The sequence below is a fragment of the Myotis daubentonii genome, chromosome 1 (assembly GCF_963259705.1).
Source record: "Myotis daubentonii chromosome 1, mMyoDau2.1, whole genome shotgun sequence".
NCBI lineage: Eukaryota > Metazoa > Chordata > Mammalia > Chiroptera > Vespertilionidae > Myotis > Myotis daubentonii.
Genome location: NC_081840.1, coordinates 206,804,143 through 206,826,972, shown reverse-complemented (window position 1 = coordinate 206,826,972; position 22,830 = coordinate 206,804,143). Strand labels below are relative to the sequence as shown.

Genomic DNA, 22,830 nt, shown 5'->3' with positions numbered 1-22,830 from the left:
TAATTAAACTGTGACTCTCAGTTTCTTCCCATATGAGCAGACACATTAGACCAGATGTGATATCACAAATTCAGCTAAAAAGGAGTAATATAGGCAATGGTAATGTAAGGGATTGTCCAGACATAAGAGACGGGTATTAAATGTGGCATCAGGAGACAGGTGCCACTAACTGGGCTGCCTGCCACCAAGCTTCAGTTATTGTTTTTGTGCAGAAATGCAATAATACTAGTGTTGTCATATTTTCTGCTTTTGCAAGAAAAGACAAAGTCTAGCTCTGGAGGAAACCTCCCTGTGTTTGATGAATGCGAAATGGCAAAACTGTGACCCCTTTGCCAGGTCTCCATGGTGGGAGATGGTGGGCATCCTCATTCTCAGTAACTCTGATGTATTGTTAAATCAGCATTTTCTTTTGCTTGGAGGATTTATTAGGTTCATTGACTTTTCAGTTAATGTCTAGACCAATTTAGTAATAGATTTGGACACAAAAGATAATTCCTAAGGAAATAATTGAAATTCATTTATTTATATGATTTTTGAGCATTATGAAAACTGAAAACATTTGCATATTTGCATGCATTGCTCAGGCATTTCTTGGTGCCACCAAAGAAACAAACTTTTCTGAACTTAGAAAAGGAGGGATTTTATAATGTCTGGTGTGTGCACACCACTCTACCGCTTTCACTCAGAATTGATGGCACATGCAAATGAATGTGAAGTGGTGATTTAATTCATTAAAGAGATTTTTTTGATCACTGTGTAATTATGAAGTTAACCTTTGTCATTCAAATTTATGACCTGTGAATTTGGATTTGTTGGTTATAATGATAGTGGTGATAGTGCTGGGGCTGGTGTGTGTGTCAGTAATATTTTATTATAATAATGATATTAATAATAAAGAGATATCATTTTACTGAGTGTTTATTATGCATCAGGCTTTATGCCAAAGGTTTTCCTATTCATGAAATCACTTAATCCCTACAAATCCCCATGAAGTAAGCATTAGTGTCCCTATATTTCAGCTAAGAAAACTGAGATATAAAGAGATTAAGTAAATGGTCCAAGATTATCCAGTTACTAAGAGGCAGATTCAAACCAATGTGAGGAAAGAGGCCAGAAGATATATATTGAGCATGTACTAGGTACCAGGTTATTTCCTGGGTTCTTAGTTCTAGAGAACAAAACGAAGTTCCTGCTATATTGGGGCTATATTTTATTTGTGGAGATTGACAGTAAACCATTAAACATATACAATATAATGCCCAGCAATGCTAGGTAGTAAGGGACAGAACTGGGTCAGAAGATACAAGGCCTGTTTCCCATGGGATACTGAGGGCAGGTCTGTCTGAGGGGTGACCTTTAGGCAGAGATATTCAAATGAAGTTGAGAGATAAATAGTGTGCATTTCTAGGACTTCACACAACCCAGGTTTCATTTCTAGAATGGTATGACCCGTTGCTTTTTTGTGTTTAAGAGGGATATGTGGTATATCCTACAATAAGAGCAAGGATTTAGGAGGCAGACCCAAGTCAAAATTCTAGGTCTGTTCTTTTTTACTCTGAGCTATTTGGGCACCTTAAATTTTATTCAACTTTAGGGTCCCCATCTGTAAAATCTATATATATAAAAGCCTAAGCGACTGAACGACTGGTCAACCGGTTGCTATGATGCACACTGACCACCAGGTGGCAGACACTCACTGCAGTAGCTGTCCTCTTGTGGTCAGTGCACTCCCACAGCGGGAGCGCCACTCAGCTGACTGATGGGCGCCAGACACTGGGCTCACGGCTGGTGAGCGCAGCTGTGGGGGAACAAGCCTCTCCCGCCTCCACAACAGTGGCAGGCGCAGCAGTTCCAGGGTGAGCAGGAGTGCCCAGCACCTGGCCCCACTACTACATCCCTTGGGGGATGTGGGACTGCTGGTTTCGGCCTGATCCCTGCAGGCCAGCCTGCGGAGATTGGGCCAAAACCTGCATTTCAACATCCCCCGAGGGATCCCAGATTGTGAGGGAGCAGGCCAGGCTGAGGGACCCCACCGGTGCACTAATTCATGTACCAGGCCTCTAGTTTATATAATAATCCTTCTCTCTTACAATCAGTGAAAATTGCACATCTATAGTTCTAGGGACTTCCAATTGCACTTTTGAAGTCCCTAGAACTGCATATATATATGCAGGAGTCATACAATAAATAATAGCTATTATACTTATTTTTATATTCTGTGCCTTACAGAGGGACAGAGAGAAGTTCCCAGGGTTTTCTGTGGTCAAAGTGTGGCAAGGGGATATGGCATAGATCGCTTTTCACTTTCAGGGCTGAATAGGGAATAATTGATGGAATGGAAACAGATCCAGGAAATAGGCTGAAGTACCTGGTGTGGAGCAAGTGGGTTTTGAAATCGCATTAGTTAAGAGCAAGAATGAGATTTCAAGAGGCGATTTGAGAGCAAGGTGAGCAGCGGTTTACTTATTTTAATTCAGTATTAGAAAAATCCCATAATACACATATAGCTAGCTACAGGGGCTCACAGAGTTGCATGGAGATGAAAGAGAGAGAGAGAGAGAGAGAGAGAGAGAGAGAGAGAGAGAGAGAGAGAGAGAGATTTGTAAAATTCCCTTCCCTTTGTAGGCATGTGGCTGTTATTGAAAATGACAGTTTCTGCAGCCAGGTTGGCCCATTTCCTGATAATCAAGAAATCTGGATCTAGTCCCCATTTGTCTCTGGTATGCTGACCCTGAGCTGGTCACTTCGCCTCTTTGCCTTTGGCTGGAGGAGACAAGACCCCTGCACTTGGCCCATCTCAAGGGAGTTTGTTTAGACAGAAAAAAGTAGCTTAAAATGTCCCCTCTGTGATGTTACTTACTGTTAAATGTGGGAGCATACGTTAGTGAACAGGCAAACCTCCTCAAATTGCGGGCAATATGTCCCAGGCAATGAGTTAGATCTATAGCTACCTCTGCTTTGGCAACAACTTTATATCCAGGGGAGGGGGCAGCGTAACAACAGTGGCTCCCTGGGTCGATATGGCTCAGTGGGAAGCACGCAGACTTTGGAAGAATGCGCATCTGGGTCCAGGCTTCTAACTTGGATGAATTTTAACTCTGTCACCTTGTCTAGGACACTGATCTCCTCTGAGCTTAGGTTTCTAGGTCTATAAATAATGGCAGTGACACCACGGAAGCTATTGTGAGGATTAAATGAATGTAGAGCATTATGTCTGCCACTGACATTTTTAAAATGTTACTTTGCGGGTGGGGGTGGAGGGCCTACGTTTTTTTTAAAATCTTTACTGTTGAGAGTATTACAGATGTCTCCCCCCTTCCCCCCAACCCCTCCACTTGGTTTCTGCCCTACCCCAGGCCTTCACCACTCTATTGCCTGTGTCCACAGGTAATGCATCTATACAGGTAAGATCTTTGGTTTATCACTTCCCACCCCCCCACCCAGCCCCTTGCCTCTCAGATTCATCCATCTGTTCATGGCAATAAATACATATCTATCAACAACTGAATCTAAAAATCAAAACAAATGAACAAGGCATCTAATGAACAAAACAAACTGACAAGTAAAATAGAAGCAGAGGCATGGAAACATGGAACAGACTGACAAAAAATTGTTGATTTCAATTTTTGTTTAAGACCTGAATTCCTGAAGTTGTCTGGAGGCCATAACTTCTCAGTGGTTTGGGGGCAGACTGGGATAAGACCAGGAGGCCTTGTCGAACAGGGCCAGTCTGGGCAGGCAAGGGCCAAGTTGAAATGACCCATTGGATGGGCTGCAGCTGAGGAGCTGGGCCTGCTCCAAGTTCACCCTCTGACAGGAGGGCGGGGGTCTAATCGTTGTCCTGGGTCCCAGGGGCAGTTCCAGTGGGTGTGGGGCTCCAGAATGGTCCCAAGATGACCCGGTGACTAAAGTGCCTACTGTTCCGCAGTGACTAGTGCCGAACGAAGAGCAGGCTGAGGACATGCGCTGGCCGGTTAGTGACCTCTGGGTCTCATTCACAGCAGTGTGCCCAACCCTTGCCCACACCCTGGTCTAAGTTTGCTGTGGATTGTTGTGAGGCTTTGGGGCACCGCTAAGATTCATATTTTTAAATAAATTTTGTATTTAAAGTTTTAAAATTACAGTTTGTATTCAATATTACTTTGCACGCGTTTCACTTGTGCAGCAAAAGTGGATAGCCAGTCACACACCTTACAAAGTGATGCCCGTGATATTCCCAGTGCCTCGCGGGCACCAAGATTCATCTTTTTAATCAATGGAAAGGAGGAAATGGCCTGCTTTTATTAGCATCTAGGTCGGCTCTCGGAACAAGCAGGCTACAAATCCTGCTGTCTCAGACGCTTCCTTCTTCGTTACGCTATTCCCATGGTAACCCTCGGCAAGGGAGAAGAGGGACAGCTAACCACGGGGATGCTATTTTTAGAATCAGGCAGATGCTTGATGAGTCTGTTGAAGGAAAGAAAATGAAACAAATGTAGGAGAGGATTTTTTTATTTTTGGGCCAAAGACAATATCATTGAAAATTCATATTATAAAACTGGAAAAGACCTTGAGAAATCATTCAGCCTACCTTTACCTTTAAGAAGATCTACTTCCAAGTCATACCAAAAGTTGTGCCATGAGATGATGTCAGAACATTTTACTTAATAGCCCACTCTAATGGGTACCCATATCTCTTCCCCTGAATTTACCCTGTATTCAATCTCAGCTCCAAGACCAAGGGAATTGGGAATGAGACTATGCATTGTGTAGGCTCAAGCTGTGGACTATACAGCCCTGAAGGCATAACTCATTGAGCCTCTGCTACCAGCGACGCTCCCGAGGTCTGTGCAGTGCATGGCCTGTGCAAGTCTCCGCACTGGCCTCGCCTCACTTCCCTTTTTAAAATGTGAGTGCCTCCCAGCCTCCTTAAAAGCCTCAGGGACTTCTCATTGCTCTTAGATTACAGGCCCTGCATCTTTATGGTGGCTATAAAGTACAACGTGATATTGATCTTGTGCACCTGTCCAGAATCATTGAGTACTGTTACAACTCTCTCTGTTTCCGCAAAAGACCTTATTTCAGAGTCTCAACATGCCATCTGCCTCCCATTCAAGATCTTTGCACTCACATATAATACCTTCCCCCATGCTTTCTACCTAGGTAATTTCTCTGTCAAATCCTTCTTATATTTCCAATCAGTATTCAAATATCAGGAGACACTTTCTCAACCTGTAAGATAAGGCACTCCTGCAGTAGCGTCTCCTAACATTTTGTGCATTTCCTTACCAACATTTAACAGTTGTAATTTTTTATGTAACTTTTTGGCTTCCTTTTTATTGCTTTAGTTCTATGTTGTTAGGGAATTATATTCTTTGGTCACCATTATGTATCTAGCACCCAGCACCATGTTTGACAAATGAATTGCTCTAATAACTGAAAGAATGACTAGCAGTTATTTTAAAGGGATATAATCCCTGATTCTCTGCCAAGTCAAACTGCCTAGGTGATTGCACTGGAGCTCCTCAAAATATCACGTGGATCTAAATTTCCAGAAAACTTGTTAAAATGCAGATTCAGATTCAGTAGATCTGGGAGCGGACTATGATTCTGTATTTCCACTGGTAACTAGCTCTAGAATATGGTTCCCCATTAGAATCAACACAGGAGCTTTAAAAAAAATCTCGGCTCTGCAGTCCCAACCCTGGAGATTCTGATTTGATTGGCGTGTGCTTGGCGTGGGCTTTGGGGATTTGTAAAAGCTCCCAGTTTATTCCAATATCTAATATCACTCTAGGAGATCCACTCATTCTAGACAGAGCTCATCCTCAACAGCAGGTAAAGGGATATTTTTGTTATCCTTTGCATTAAACAGCATCCAACGTAACCACCGGATAGGGATGTATCTCATTACTAGTTTTCAAATACACGACTTACAGAGACACACAGAGGAGTGGTACCTATTGTTTAATGTGTGAGTAGAGAGCATCCTATGTGAGTTGGTTAATGTGGCAGCAGAGAGATCCAATCTCAAACTTCCCCACTTCTACACATGGGGCAAATGCATTTCTGATCAAATATTTTTTAAAAATACATGTAGCTGTTGGAAAAAAGTGGAACATTTTGGGAAGACCACATGCAGTTAAATGCAGTCTTTGCACCCAGAAGAGCAGTGCATGATTACTCAGATAATAACAGGAAAAAGAGAATGTTGCTCTCCTAAAAGCTGTAGCAGTTGCAGTGAGTTCCCTCATTCCAGGCTTCCCCATAATGGTGAACGTGAACAGGAGCAATAGGTTCACGGGCATTTGGTTGCTCTCTTTGAAGATCAGTCCTTGATCATCTAAAGCAGCGGTTCTCAAACTGGGTTGCGATCCCTTTGGGGGTCAAATGACCCTTTCACAGGGGTCACTGAAGACCATCGGAAAACACATATATAATTACATATTGTTTTTGTGATTAATCACTGTGCTTTAATTATGTTCAATTTGTAACCATGAAACTGGGGGTCACCACAACATGAAGAACTGTATTAAAGGGTCGCAGCATTAGGAAGGTTGAGAACCACTGGTCTAAAGCATAGTAGTCATCTCCTTGTCTTCTCATGTATTGCCCTGATTTTTCCACTGACTTATTTTCTGTGTGGTTTTAATCTTAAAGATTTCACAATGTATAATAACATTTTTGCACTTAGCACAGTACTATATTTCAAGCCCCATACTAATTGTTTTCCTATTCTTGCTTACTTTATCTTCTCAGCAAATCTGTTAGGTAGCTGTTGCTATTATAACATTTACAGATTAAAAAAACAACAACAACTAAGACTTATTAGTCCATTAGCTTCTAAAAGACACACAGATGGTCAGTGGCAGAGTCCAGGTATATCAGATGCTGTTTCTACCCCAGTGTTAAGATATTAGCAGTTTTTAGGCCAAATTCAGCCTTCAGATATATGGGTCTACATGGGCTCACGTTTTAATGAGGTGCTAAAATTTAGAAAGAACATTTACTATAAAAATCCATGTTTCAAGCATATATTTAAAATAACCATGTCTGACAACAGTGAATAACATGCCTGCAAGCCTGAAGCTTGCCTGAAGCTGAGTAACATTTTTCTCTTTCATATGACACTTCCCTTGCTTTTCACTAGTATCTCTTTTAGTCCTGAACTGTCTGAGAATTTATGACACCGGTTTGTCCACTCTAATTCTCTGGGGTTTCAACTTAGCCTCTAACCTCTTATTGAGGGAAGAAATGGTTCTTTCATCTTTAATCAACTTGATCATCAGGAAAGAAAGGTGTCCTCTCTTATGGTGAGGTGGAGAACATTACGTTGCCATCTTCATGACTTTGGACCTTTTTAGAACTATCTGTACATGTGCATCCAGCAGAGTGTTCTGATTTCTTTGAAGACAAAGTGGTGGAGCTTAGTATCCGACCTTCTGATTCTGGTGCTTAGCTGGCTGGAGCAGTTTCCATTCAACGTTTGGACTTCACCTAGGCTTACAAATTGTGTGGTTGTGTTTCAACAACTGGAGCCCTGTGAAGACTCCCATGTCCCTTGTCTCATGGTGTAGCCATATTCTGTTCAGTCTCCTGCAAGTAGCACTGTGATAAGGAGGAAAAAGATCTTTCCTGATGATGTCGGGACCGACCTGGTGTGGTCTGAGCAATGCTGGGCAGGGTTTCCCAGGAATACAGTCCCTGACTTCTGATGTAGGAGGATCTGCTGAAAAAACAATGCTCACAGGAGACTTCTTCTTCGTTGTGAGAGTTGCTTGCCTCCGTTGCAGTGTACCTGTTGTTGTTGTGGGGTTTTTTTTTTTTTTAAATATGATTTCAGAGAGAGGATGTGAAAGAAACATTGATTGGCTGCCCCCTGAATACCCCCCACTGGGGATCAAGCCCACAACTCAGCCATGTGCCCTGACTAAGAATCGAACCAGTGACCTCCTAGTACATGGGACAAAGCTCAACCAACTGAGCCACCCTGGCGAGGCGCAGTGTACCTGTTTCTTTGTTTCCTTGTCATGCCTGGCTTTGACCCACTCCCCACTTGGCTGTTGATTTCTATGCTCTCCCCCTGAGTTACTCAGTCTTTCATTCCTTGTGGCAAAGCCTTCTCACTGCACACTGGAGCTCATGCCCATATGTTGTGCTGTTTAAACCTCAGAAAAATCCTATGGCATAGGCCTCGTTATTCCTAGGAAATTGTGGTGCAAAAGACTATGAAATTTGGTAAATTGATTAGTAAAAGAATTTTCAAATGGTTAAATGCTAACCTATTTTGTTCCATATTTTACTTTGGGTTTAAGAGGCAGATATCCTAATTTAACAATGTCTACAAAACATGAGAAAAATAATTCAACCAGTCCTTATTTCACCACATGGTATGCCAAGTGAGACATCATCAGTTTTAAGGTATGCCATCATTCGACGTGCCACGGAGAACAGCAAAAATACTGTCAATTAGATTATGTCATTTAAATTATGATGATTGCTATCTCTATCTCAATTACAGATGTTTTAACTTAAAAAGTCATGTCTGAGGATACAGCGTTTATTCAACTTGTATTGCATGCCCTTCTTATATAAGACACTTGCTAAAACTTAATTGTCTTAAAATAAGACATAAGAAAGTAAATGCAAACATATTTATTTACACTACAATGTTTTCCCTTTAGCAACCTTCAACGGAGCTAGAATTTGACCGTGTGGTGATTTATACCACTTGCCTTCGGGTGGTTCGGACAACCTTTGAGAGATGTGAACTGGTTAGAAAGATCTTCCAAAACCATCGAGTAAAATTTGAAGAGAAAAACATCGCTCTGAATGGTGACTATGGAAAAGAGTTAGATGAACGCTGCCGACGGGTTTCCGAAGCTCCCTCCCTCCCTGTCGTGTTCATCGACGGCCATTATCTTGGGGTAAGGAAAATCTTATTTTTATCAAACCCAACGAATATTGATAGAGATCTGCAAGCCAATAGCAAGGCCACGTGCAACATAATCACCAGGACACTTGCTATTTTTCTTTTTTTAAAAAAAATATAGTTTACTAGAGGCCCGGTGCACAAAAATTTGTGCACTCGGGGGGGAGGGGGGTCCCTCAGCCCGGCCTGTGCCCTCTCGCAGTCTGGGACCCCTTGGGAGATAACGACCTGCTGGCTTAGTCCTGCTCCCGGGTGGCAGAGGACAGGCCCAATCCCTAGGTGCAGCCCCTGGTCGGGCTCAGAGCAGGGCCGATTGGGGAGTTGGGGCGCCGCCCCTGTCATGCACAGAGCAGGGCGGATTGAGAGGTTGTGATGCCACCCTCAGTCACGCACAGAGCAGGGCCAATCAGGGGGTTGGGGCGCTGCCCCCTGTCACGCATAGAGCAGGGCCCATCAGGGTGGTTGGGGCTCCGTACCCTGTCACTCACAGAGCAGGGTCAATTAGGGGGTTGGGGACCTCCCCCCGTCATGCACAGAGCAGGGCCCATCAGGGGGTTGAGGAGCTCCCCCGTGTCACGCACAGAGTAGGGCTGATAGGGGAGTTGGGGCACCTCCCCCTGTCACACACAGAGCAGGGCCGATCAGGGGGTTGGGGCGCCGCCCTCATTCACCCACAGAGCAGGGCCGATCAGGGGGTTGGGGCGCCGCCACTGTCACACTCAGGCCAGGGCCGATGGGGAGGTTATGGCTCTACCTCATCACACACAGAGCAGGGCCCGTGGGGCAGGGGGGGCGGGGGGGTTGGGGCGCCGCACCCTGTCACACACAGAGCAGGGCTGATCAGGGGGTTGGGGCGCCCCACCCTGTCACACACAGAGCTGCAGGGTGATCATGGGGTTTGGGCGCTGCCCCCTGTCATGCTTATCCCTGTGCCGGGAGGCCTCGCGGCTCCGCTGATCCCGGTGCTGAGAGGCATATTACCCTTTTACTATATAGGACAGAGGCCTGGTGCATGGGTGGGGGCTGGCTGGTTTGCCCTGAAGGGTGTCCTGGATCAGGGTGGGGGCCCCAACTGGGGTGCCTGGCCGGCCTGGATGAGGGGATGATGGCTGTTTGCAGCTGGTCACACACCCTTCAGGGTGGGGGTCCCCATTGGGGTGTCTGGCCAGTCTGGGTGAGGGGCTGAGGGCTGTTTTCAGGCTGGCGGGTGACTGAAATTCCCAACTGCTCCTTTTTTTCTTTTTTCTTTTTTTTATTCTGGGCCAGGTTTAGCTCTGGCTCCAGCTCTGAGGCCTCTGCTGCTGAAAGCAGGTATCTGGTTTGTTTGGGTTCTATAATCGAGACACTGTATCAACTCCAGCTCTGAGATCCCAGCCGGCCGGCTGAAAGCTGGTTCCTGGGATTTTGTTTAGCTTCTATATTTGTTACAATGTTTCAAACTGCAAGCTCAGAGGCCGGCAAGGCAGCCAGGGAACGTTGGAGTCCTCCGTCACTGAAGCAAGCAAGCCTCATGTTCGCTTCCAGCTGCCTGGCTGCCGGCCGCCATCTTGGCTGGCAGTTAATTTGCATATCACCCTGATTAGCCAATGGGAAAGGTAGCAGTCCTACACTAATTACCATGTTTCTCTTTTATTAGATAGGATTGATTTTTTTACAGAGAGGAAGGGAGCGGGATAGAGAGTTAGAAACATCGATGAGAGAGAAATATCGATCAGCTGCCTCTTGCACACCCCCTACTGGGGATGGGCCCGCAACCAAGGTATATGCCCTTGACCGGAATCGAACCTGGGACTCTTCAGTCCACGGGCCAACACTCTACCCACTGAGCCAAACCGGTTAGGGCAGCCGTGGGCAAACTATGGCCCGCGGGCCAGATCCAGCCCGTTTGAAATGAATAAAACTGAAAAAAAAAGAGACCGTACCCTTTTATGTAATGATGTTTACTTTGAATTTATATTAGTTCACACAAACACTCCATCCATGTTTTTGTTCCGGCCCTCCGGTCCAGTTTAAGAACCCATTGTGGCTCTCGAGTCAAAAAGTTTGCCCACCCCTGGGTTAGGGCAACACTTGCTATTTTTCAAGTTCAAACCAAAGGGAATCAAAACATGTATTTCTGTCTCAAACAATGTATGTGTTCAACAGTGTTCATCCCTACAGAAGCACAGTGAGATAAAATCAGCATGAAATGGCCTTTTTTAATAGGATACATTTTTTAAATGTTTAGTAGACTTGAATTTTGCGTTATGAAGCTTGACATGAGGTATTAAAAACTATTTTTTGTAGCGGCAAGAAAAATGGATTATTTGTAAGATATATATATATATATATATATATATATATATATATATATATATGAATTCTCTATACCCCATTCATTACCCATCATTCAGTTTCCTACCTAACGAACCTAAGATGACAGTCCTGAAATGAAATCAATAAGAAATGGGGCCTGGAGCCAGAATTTTATCTGCTTGTTTAAAATTATTCTTGATTTTGGTCATGCAGCAGCATGAGACACAAATTCAGGCTTACAACAAGCAGAGAGAACTCCCTGAGCAACAAGAAAGCATGCCTGCTTCATTTAATAACTCCCATTGATCTATGGGCACGCTTAATCTGTGAGAAGGCCAGGAGAGGGCTCTAGAGAGTGCACTTTGGAAAGACTGGGAGCAAAGAGAGGGGGAGGGGGGCTGACTACAGGATCTCCCAGAGAACAAAGGACTGTTGAAGGACAGACAAATACTTGGATTTAGGTTTTGTTTTGCATCTGGTCTTAATCTTCAACTTTCAGGGAAGTTTAGAAAAAACAACAACAAAACACAACAACACAAAGCAGAAAATACTTATGTTTTGTTTCAGGGAATCTCATATTCTTGTCATATTCTTATAGGGAACCTGTGTTCTGATCTCCTGTCTGGAGACATAGTTATTCGAGGCAGCCTGTCATCTTATGGAAAGATAAACGCAGGGAGCCATGACTCAATAGCTATGACATTATGCCACCTGACTTTCAGAGCTGGGGACGGACTGCATTCCCAAGCGGAGGAATTTTGATTTGAAGTATTGAGCCTCCTGTTTGCTATTTCAGTATATAGACCAGGGGTGGGCAAACTTTTTGACTCGAGGGCCACAATGGGTTCTTAAACTGGACCAGAGGGCCGGAACAAAAGCATGGATGGAGTGTTTGTGTGAACTAATATAAATTCAAAGTAAACATCATTACATGAAAGGGTACGGTCTTTTTTTTTTTTTTTTTAGTTTTATTCATTTCAAACGGGCCGTAGTTTGCCCACGGCTGATATAGACCCTTAGGTCTCAAAAGCCGTAATAATGGTGGTGATAATCATGATATATCACAATGATAATACTAAGAATAATCCTAAACTGCGCTGTCAGCGTTACACGTGCCTTCTGGTCCAGTCCTCCCCACAGCCTTGGAAATCAATGCTCTGGCATACTGGTTAGGAGGCCCCGGAATCAGCCAGCCTTGCTTCAAAGCCCTGCTCCGAGGCTTCCACGTCATTCTGGGCAATTTGTAAATCACTTTGTGCCTCGATTTCCTCAATTATCAAATGAGAATGAGAATTAGAACTACTCTCATTGGCTAATTGTGGAGATTTTATGATATACAGTGGGGCCTTGACTTACGAGTTTAATTTGTTCCGTGACGGAGCTCGTAACTCAAATTACTGGTGTCAAATCAATTCTGAACGAGTGAGACACGTGATGCTGGGCTGATGTTGTGGCGTTCACTGTGATGTTTGCTGCGCCAACTAGTGGTGGGGTATCTGAAGCTGGCTCGTAACCCGAATTTTAGCTCGCAACTCAAAGCAAAAAATCAGCCGAGAGATGGCTCGTATCTCAAAAAACTCATTAGTTGGGACACTCGTAAGTCAAGGCCCCACTGTATGTATGTATATATATATATAGTTCCTGTGCCTGGAACAAAGTTATATTTTCAATAAATATTAACAGTTATTATTTCTGTTTTGCAAGAGAGAACATTAAGTCCTTTGTACCAAGTCACATACATAGCTGGTAAATGGCAGGGCCAGACCCAAGATTAGGTCTGTCCAACTCCTTAGAACCCTGCTTTTTGGTCCATGACCTCAAGGAGAGGATCTCTAACTGGTTGCTGATGTCTTAGCACCAACTACAGGGCTTGGCACAAAGTCTCAAAAACAGATGTTGAATGGATGTGTCAATGATGCTCTCTCATCTCCTCAAAATCTTCCCTTCTCTCCTGAAGACATTCTTCCATAAGGAAATAATCTGATAAACTCACCCACACCAGGGAGCAACTCACTGACAAGGGCTGTGGGCGTTTGCCTTTTAACCCAGGAAAAACTCTTCTGACAATGTGAGATATTTCTCATTGTGGAACTTAAGTTTCTGTGGAACTGCACAATGAAACTTAGTGGGCGACCGCCTGCTTACACAGGTTTCTCCTCTTCCTGCCTCTGAGACAATCTAACAGGCTGGGGCGCCTTTTCTGCTTTTCTCTTGTAGTTTGGGGAATAGAAAGAGAGTGCCACAAAGGAGGTGGGGTGCTTTTGCTCGGCCATCACTTTATTTTCACACTTAGAAGCCTAGAGGAGGAAGGATCTCACAGGTGCTACCTGGTTGCTTCTGAAATTTGAAGCTTAAGGCTCCAAACTTGGAGAGAGGCCAGAGACAGTGATTTTTTTTCCCCCTCACAAAAGGAGAATTATTTCTAAATCCATAATTCAACATGGAGGTAGACACTCGAGAATAACTTATATAACAAGCCCCCACCTTCCACAAGAGCCTCTTTACTTGAGTCACAGTGCACAGTTGTCAACGGAAGACACTGCTGGCATTTCGGAGCCTTTTTGCTGCATCTGAGATGGAAGGATGCCCTCTGCTGGGTGTTGGCACGTGGAGAAGCATAATTTCTTAGGGAGAAAAAGAAGCCGATGTTGGTAATTTCCTTATAACTGTGATGTTTTAAACAGTCACATGAAACCATTGGTTTCGTTTAAATTTAGATGAGTGATAAAAATTAAGATGTGTGAATCATCTGCATAATACAACTTCCTGTAAGGAGGGAGAGAGAGAAATAAAGTGACAGAAGGAGCCAGGGAATGAGTTAGACTGAGACAGAGGCACCTGGAGGCAGACTGCGTGACAATGAGATGGGTAGCGGAGAGAATGAGAACATTTTGCAGCTCCTTTTTTCCTGTCATCATAGCCACCCAACCCAAGTGGGTGGCACCAAAGGAAGTCAGTTACCTTCATTGAAGAGAAGACAACAGAGTTCAATGGGCAGGAGCAGGAGAATTGATAAGGATGCCGAGTTCTTTTCTCCTGAGGACTCTCTTTCCCAGCCAAACTAAAAACTAAAGGTAATAGCAGTGCAATCATCTAGGGAAAGAAACCACTTTAGAAAACAAATTTATACTGCCCTAGGATGCTCCATTGCTTGGGAGTGGGGTCTGGGGGGTAGGACATAGGGAGTGGGAGCAAGTTCAACTTGGAACTTACTTAAGGCAGTTGTCCTCTTCTTTTGGCACCAGAAAATCTTCTTTACACAAGATTATGTTCCAACAGTTTAGAAAGAAATTACCTTAGAAATTGCAGTAAGAAATAGGTTAGCTTTTTAATCTGGACCAACCATAAAACTCTACAGTGGAAATTCACAAAACACACACTGGAACTGAGCTATAAAACAAATAGAATGAACCTACGTGGGGACTTTGGTAAGAGGGAGAAGAATAGAAGGCCTGGTGATTTAAGTAGGTCCCTCAAACTAGCTGATATTGAGGTGTGACTGTTTGATAATTCTATGCCTGGAATTGAAGTACTGTTTATTCCATTAAGAATGCAGGAATCCTTACTAACTATAGCTAGTTTACAGACTTACAGACACTTAATACGTTTCTAGGGACCACTTGCAAACTTTCTCTCAGGCCTGTTTACTCAACTCAGGGAGTCCACCAGGCTCTGCTTGGATTCCCCCTTCCTACAGAGCTTGGTAAAGTTGTCATGACAATAAGTTTAAGAAACCGTAGATCTTACCTCATGTATTTCCTGCCACTCAGACATCATAGTTCATTGCTACCTAAGGTCCAAATTCATGAAAACAATCCTCTGAAAATCATTATTTATTGAAATGAATCATCAGTTAGTCTACCTCCAGGCAGTATCTATAATAATAAAAGCATAATATGCTAATTAGACCAGCTGAACGACCTTCTGGGCATCATTCCAGATGTCCTTCCAGACTAAGCTGTGGCTATGGGAGCTGAGGCAGAGGTGGTTAGAGGCAATCAGGCAGGTAGGCGAGCAGTTAGGGGTTATCAGGCAGGCAGGCAGAGGTAGTTAGGGGCAATCAAGCAGGTAGAGTGGTTAGGGGCAATCAGGCAGGCAGGTGAGTGGTTATAGGTGATCAGGCAGGCAGGTGAGTGGTTAGAAGTGATCAGGCAGGTAGGCAGAGTAGTTAGGGATGATTAGGCAGGCAGGCAGGCAAGCAGTTAGGAGCCAGCATTCCCAGATTGCAAGAGGGGTGTCTGACTGCCAGTGGGGTCCTGGATTGTGAGAGGATGCAGGCCAGGCTGTCCCTTCCTTCCTCCTTCCTCCTCCTTCCCCGCCCCCCCCCCCAAAAGAATTTTGTGTACCGGGCCTCTAGTAACAAAATAAAGTGAAATTGGCTGGATGTCTGTAGCAGTTATGAATTACATTATTTTTGGAATAAGAGTGATCCTTTCCCACAAAATATTCCTAAACAAACAACAGCAAACCCCAAAGCATGAAAAACCAGGGGTTTACCCCCCTCCCCCTACACATACACATTAAAAATACAATACAGGAAGATGCTCCAGAGAGGTGTAAAGTTGCATGACATCACCCAGGGCCACTTTCTCTTTGACAGCTCTGCCTTTCTTGGCACATGCCTTCTATCTCCAAGGTCTCCTGAGTTCAGGATAGTGGCTGAGACTCTTGGCTTCATGCCTGCATTCCTGGCAGGAAGGGAATGAGAAGGAAAAGTGCTAAAGGAGCTCCCTTTTAAAGAACTCTTTAAGCAATCCCACTCAACTGCCATTTGCATCGTACTGTTCACTTATAGTTGCAAGGGAGGCTGGGAATTGTGGTCTTGATATGTTGAAAAAAGTCAGGTTTTTCTTAGATGAGAAGAGGGATCATGGCTATTGGGAAGGCAGTCAGTTAGTTTTGATATTTTAGCATTTAATTATGGAATCAATGAATTTAGATTTCTATCTTCCTTTTTCTTTGGAAGCCATCTTCATCCCTTTTTGGTCATTTCCTGATCGTTAGCAATTTCATCAGAGGTCTGGATGGGAGAAGGATCCAATGAACGTTAAAATCTGCCCCTATTGTCTTGCATTTTGTTTGTAATAGACAAGGTAAGTGATTAATCTTCAAGCCTCCTTGTTCAAAGTCATCAAGTATTTTTCCCTGGTCTGTTCACTCCACTTCAGACAGTGCAGGGATAGAGAGATTTGTAACTTAAGCCTTAAATCAGGCACTTGGAATTGAAAGTAAGCAATGGCTTTCTTGAATGATTGCTTTTTTTCTTTTTCCTGAATAACTGAGGAGAGTTTTTAATATCAACCACAACGACAATGAGACAGGTGGGACAACCCTGGAGATGAGATTGCAGAAGACTTCCTTTATTAGGTTTTGGCACGTTTTCTCCATGATTCCCTTGATTCGTACTCTTATCACAAGGTTTTCTAAACTTCCACATCCTAATTACACTCCTTAGGACACACTCCAGCCTTTAAGTGCAGCACCCAAAGCTAGAGCCACCCTTCTAGATGATTATCTCCCTGGACAGGGTCTCTATCCCTCTAATAATGGACCTTAGATTTCTTCTACGCATCATTACCATACAATTGGTCATACTGAGTCTGAGGCCATGAACACTGTGATCTGCTTGTGGGTTGGCTAGAGCTGGGTGGTCCGGGATGGCTTACGTAGCTGGAAAGGGCTCCTCAGATTTCCTCCACCTGGCTTCTCAGGGAGATTATCTGGCATGTGTTAAATGGCGGCAAAGGAGTTTCTAGCAGTGAAAGAGGGTGAGCTCAACGCTCAAGCACTTTTCAAGTTTCTGCTTGTGTCATGTTTGTTTTTGTCCCATGGACTAGAGCAGGTCACATGGTCAGATCCAAATACAAGGCGGAGAGAACAGACTCCAGTCTTGATGGGAGGACCACCAACGCCATGTGGTAGAGAGTGTCCATACAATGAGACATGGACAAGTCAGGGGCAATTACCACATAGTCTTCCAAAATGCAGAACTCTGACATCATCTAATCATGGCTTTTTGCCCGAGACAGGTGTGCTCACTGACATTTTCATATTTTCACGGAGGACTGGATGCTTTTACTAAAGTCAGTCCAGATAATTATATTTTAACATTCCACGTGCCCATGAAATTTGTTTGTGGAACAGTTTGGCATTCAAGGAACAGCTGTCTGGAACTAATCAAAGTACCAAATCTCCCTGAAATTTCCAGAGTCACACACCATTACCTTGTTCCTTCAGTAATACTGTAGCATCACTAGTCACACCTTGTGACATTTTTGGTCCATGGACCAAACCATTGCCTTCAGCTTTACAGATGTTTGGCTATCACCTTATTCTCACAGAAGAAATGAAGCAGCAATAGTTTCTTCATCTCATATTTCAGGTGCTGGAGTTAATTCCATGACATGAAAAACCCTAGAGCAGTGGTTCTCAACCTGTGGGTCGCGACCCCTTTGGCGGTCGAACGACCCTTTCACAGGGTTCGCCTGAGACCATCCTGCATATCAGATATTTACATTATAATTCATAACAGTAGCAACATTACAGTTATGAAGTAGCAACAAAAATAATTTTATGGTTGGGTCACAACATGAGGAACTGTATTTAAAGGGCCAGAAGGTTGAGAACCACTGCCCTAGAGTATTAAGTACCTCAAAACCTGTCCATGCACAATTCAACTTTCACTCCAAAAACTCAGAGTCTGTTAAAAAGAGGGAACTTTTGAGGCATGCAGACATTACATTTTTCTAAATTGTAGGCCCAAGGAACAACTTCACCCACGTAGGCTTTTCTCAATATATATCCAGAACCTGGCTTCATCCTTTCACAAATGTAAATCTGCTGTCCCATTTGCCCAAGGCCTTGGTACCACTGGTTTGTCTGCTGTATTTCTCTGTACGGCAGGATACCTTAAAGTGTCTGGGAGGGCCATTGTTTACTGATTTGCATACTATGTCAAAAACCGAGTCTTAAATTTTGTGCTTTGGACCTGGGCATGTAAAGTATAAATCAGTTGTGTCTATTTGTAACTTGGCCACAGTTAAAAGAAGCTATAGAGCCCTAACTGGTTTGGCTCAGTGGATAGAGCGTCGGCCTGCGGACTGAAGGGTCCCAGGTTCGATTCCGGTCAAGGGCATGTACCTTCGTTGCGGGCACATCCCAGTGCGGGGTGTGCAGGAGGCAGCTGATCGATGTTTCTCTCTCATTAATGTTTCTAACTCTCTATCCCTCTCCCTTCCTCTCTGTAAAAAACCAATAATAAAAAAAAGAGGCTCTACGTGCCACTTAATAAAGGGCTCCAGGAGCCAATTTGCCTATATTTCAATTTAGATGTAAACTGCTAACTATTCTCAATCTGATTGAGAAGAAAATGTACTTGCACATAATCAGTGTTTTCTTATTAGGATTTAAAGACATAATATAAGTAAGCATTTGAGATATTTTTTTTAAAAAAACCTAGAAAATGCATAAAAATAAATTGAATTACAATGCTATGAATAGTGAAAATTAATAGAAATTTTAATAAGCATACCAATTTCTAATTGAACTTGAAGTCAGTATCTCAATTAAAGAAACCAGGGGGGCGAGGGCATGGGTGAGGGCGACAATGGGGGAATAAGGACACATATGTATTACCTTATCAATAAAGAAAAGAAAGAAAATAGAATATGGGCAGTGAACCAGTTTTATACCAAACTGTTAAGATGAATACATTTAAAAGAAAAAAACTGGGAAACAGTTGCTGACTGCATAGAAGAGGAAATTTCACTACTGATTCTTACAGGTTTTTTGTTACAAAAGCAATGATTTTGCCAAGTTTCATAGTTCAGGAATCAGAACTTTCTATTGTTCCAAAAAATAAACATAAATAATAACTAGTTAAAAAAAAGGGGGGTGGAGTGGGGGGGGGGAGAAAGCTTTGGTTTGTAATGAACTCTATTTCTGTTCTTGTGAGTATACAGGTTTAGTATCCTTTCCACCGCCAGAGGGCGCTCACAATATAAGAAAATACATTAAATAGGAGAATAAAGGAAAATGGATGAACTCATTTATGATATACTTTAGCGTTCAATTTAAGTTAAATGTCTTAAATAGATTATAAACAATTTCCAATATATATTTCCTTTTAGGAAAATAAAAAAGATCAGGGGAATGATTTTAAATGGACTATTCAAGAACCTTAAACAAATATAGTAAATATTTTATTATGTGGAGGCTTAATCCTGAATAAAAAGCATATACCATTTATATTTTGACTGGGGGAAAATATAAAAGGAAAGTGCGTATATATTCTCTGAGAGTTTCTGGCCCATAGGACCTATTTTTCTATAAACATCTAGTTTGTTACCATGATATTATATATAATTACAACTGAGCAAACATCTCACAGGGGGATTTGACAAAGTAAATAGCTCAGGAGCCAAGTGGCAGGCTGCCTTCTGCCAGGTGGAATTATGATACATTATGTTGTGGTTTTGTTTTGTTTTTAATCACTCCTTGGACTCCCAGTTTGGTTAAACTCATCCCAAGATGCCCGTCTCTCCAAAAACAAAAAATTAAGCTAAAGACCTGACCATATGTTTTTGTCCTGATGGTGTTTATTCTCTGGATTATATTCAGAGAATGAATAGAATGAATACAATGAAACAAACCACCTATCCAGCAACAAGCCCTGAAATGCTGATGCGGGGGGGCGGGGGGGGGGAGGAGAGGGGGGGCCTCCTCTTCTTTGGGTGTAACAGAGGTCAGTCTTGCAGGAAATCAATAGCATTCAGTTCCCAGGAGCCAGTGCTCAGCTTTTTTGTGTGAATTTCAGAGCCTCCCTAAGACTCATGTGGTTCATTTGAGGGACTGAGGAGGCTGAATCAGAACTAGTGCTTTTCAAATAGCTCTCTGTGGTCCCCGAGAGGTTCCTTCGACCTTTCCTTAGGGGACACCTGGTGGGTAGTGTGAACAGGAGGGATGTCAGTCAATCTATTCTCCAAATGCCAAACAACACTGTCTATCCACACACTTTCTTGTATTCCACATATGGTTTCCCTTGAATGACCTGAATTAAACCAAAAAGTTCAGTTAAAAGACTTGGGAAACACAGAAATAAATAAAAGTTCTTTTCAGCTATTTTATGTCATTTGAATTTCTTTGGAACTTGGGCCATATTGCTAAAATACAGTGTGGATGGTGATCTACAATCAGAAGGCACAGGACTGTACATGTGTCTTTGCACAGCCTCCAGACCTTTGTAAAAATAGTCACCTTGGAGGGCCCAGAAGGAACAAACATTGAGCACCCTCTGTGTTCAAAGTATCAGAAAATAGTCTAGGAACGCAAAGATTTTAAATCTCTAGAATCCGAATCTAGGCTCAAAATTCAAAAGGTGTGTGGGGTGAGGAGGTGGGGTGAGTATGGATACGAACTATATCACTCTGAACTACTTGTGCTATGTACTAAGTTGATGGTAAACCGAAGTTTATTTAGAAGAAGAGTCATTTCAATCAGGGCAAGGGCAGAAGGTCCTACAAAGGAGGCAGCCTGTGAGCTGTGCTGTGTGAAATGAGTTAGACTCCATTCAGGAGTGGAGGGAATGAGCCCTTAATTCCATGCCACCTGTGTCCCCAGCATAAGAGGTTTCTAGAGAGACATCTGGCACTGCGCCCAACTGGTGGGCATCTCTGAGTCTTTCTCATGAGGTGGGGTTCAGTTCAGTTCTGAGAAAGAGTCAGCTGATGAAATGCAGGGAAAAGAACTCTAGGGAATAACTGAGTTTCTTTCTGTAAGAAAGACGGGCCAACTTAGATCTCTTTGAAACGTTAGCACCAAAGGAGAAAGTTATGAGCCTGGCCTGACATTCAGCTTAGCTCCTTGCCGATTGTGTCCGCGTCCCTGCTGCCTGTCTTTCATCGTGGCTGCCAAATGAAAGGCCCCAGAGGACCTTCGGGTCCTCTGAGGGTCCCAGGGCCCGAGAGTTCCTCCTTCTTCTTCCCATTGGGTCCTCAGGTGTCACATTTTTGGAGTATGCTGTGCTTTGGAGCTTGAAATGACTTGGGCTTGAGCTTGAGCCCTTTGTTTTCCCCTTGAGTGAGTCAAGAGAGTTCAAACATGTGGCAGAGGGTAGGAGAAGGGGGTTTGAAGGACGTGGGTGTTGGAAAGTGCTATCCTAGCCGTGGGAATGCCTGCTGAGAATCCTGGCTCCACTCTGCCTACTGTGTTTTGTCTCTGGAGTAAAAAGGGCAAGATCGACATTTTCAGATTTATTTTTTTTTTCGTTTTCAGATTTGTATAAGTCAATGTGAGAAATCAATTTCATGCTGTCACTGGCTGAGAGCACTGATGCAGAATGACACCAAATCTCAGTTCTTTCTCAAGCAGAAGACACAGTAACAGTACCAACATGATTTTCCCTGAAGACTGCTAACTCCAGCCCACCCATTCACTTTGATGGTGCAGAGCTCAGGTTAAACAGAGATTATTCACAATAGATATTCTTTCAGGGCCACTTGTGTCCCGTGTTCAAAATCATCCTATCTAATAAAAGAGAAACATGGTAATTAGTGTACAACCGCTACCATTCCCATTGGCTAATCAGGGTGATATGCAAATTAACTGCCAGCCAAGATGGTGGCCAGCAGCCAGGCAGCTTAAACTGAACATGAGGCTTGCTTGCTTCAGTGACAGAGGACTGCAACGTTCCCTGCCTGCCTTACCGGCCTCTAAGCTTGCAGTTTGAAACATAGTAACAAATATAGAAGCTAAACAAAACCCCAGAAACCAGCTTTCAGCCGGCCAGGATCTCAGAGCTGGAGTTGATACAGAGTTTCGATTACAGAACCTAAACAAACTAGATACCAGCTTTCAGCAGCTGAGGCCTCAGAGCTGGAGCCAGAGCTAAAGCTGGCCCAGAATAAAAAAAAAGAAAAAAAGGAGCAGTTGGGAGCTTCAGCCATCATCCCCTCACCCAGGCTGTCCAGGCACCCCAGTGGGGACCCCCACCCTGAAGGGTGTGTGACCAGCTGCAAACAGCCATCATCCCCTCATCCAGGCTGACCAGGCACCCCAGTGGGGACCCCCACCCTGATCCAGGACACCCTTCAGGGCAAACCAGCCAGCCCCCACCCATGCACCAGGCCTCTATTCTACACAGTAAAAGGGTAATATGCCTCCCAGCACCGGGGGATCAGTGGAGCCATGAGGCCTCCCGGCACTGGGATCAGCATGACAGGGGCCAGCGCCCAAACCCCCTTATTGCCCTGCAGCTCTGTGTGTGACAGGGTGCGTCGCCCTAACCCCCCCACCCCACGGGCCCTGCTCTGTGTGTGACGGGGTAGAGTCATAACCTCCCCCTCAGCCCTGCCCTGAGTGTGAGAGTGGCGGTGCCCCAACCCCCTGATTGGCCCTGCTCTGTGTGTGACAGGGGGCGGTGCCCCAACTCCTCTATCGGCCCTACTCTGTGAATGACAGGGGGGAGCTCCTCAACCCCCTGATGGGCCCTGCTCTGTGCGTAACAGGGGGGAGCTCCCCACCCCCCTGATGGGCCCTGCTCTGTGTGTGACAGGGGCAGCGCCCCAACCCCCTGATTGGCCCTGCTCTGTGCGTGACAGGGGGTGGCGCCGCAACCTCCCCATCGA

General features: G+C 44.1%; 1 protein-coding gene across 1 annotated transcript in view; it reads left to right on the top strand.

The window, feature by feature from the left end:
• The window catches only part of GRXCR1 (glutaredoxin and cysteine rich domain containing 1), a 94,239-nt gene that overhangs the window by 29,900 nt on the left and 41,509 nt on the right, over positions 1 to 22,830 (top strand). The window contains exon 2 of the mRNA XM_059682660.1: positions 8,664 to 8,906. Coding sequence (XP_059538643.1) covers positions 8,664 to 8,906 — 243 coding nt within the window. The remainder of the gene's footprint in view (positions 1 to 8,663; positions 8,907 to 22,830) is intronic.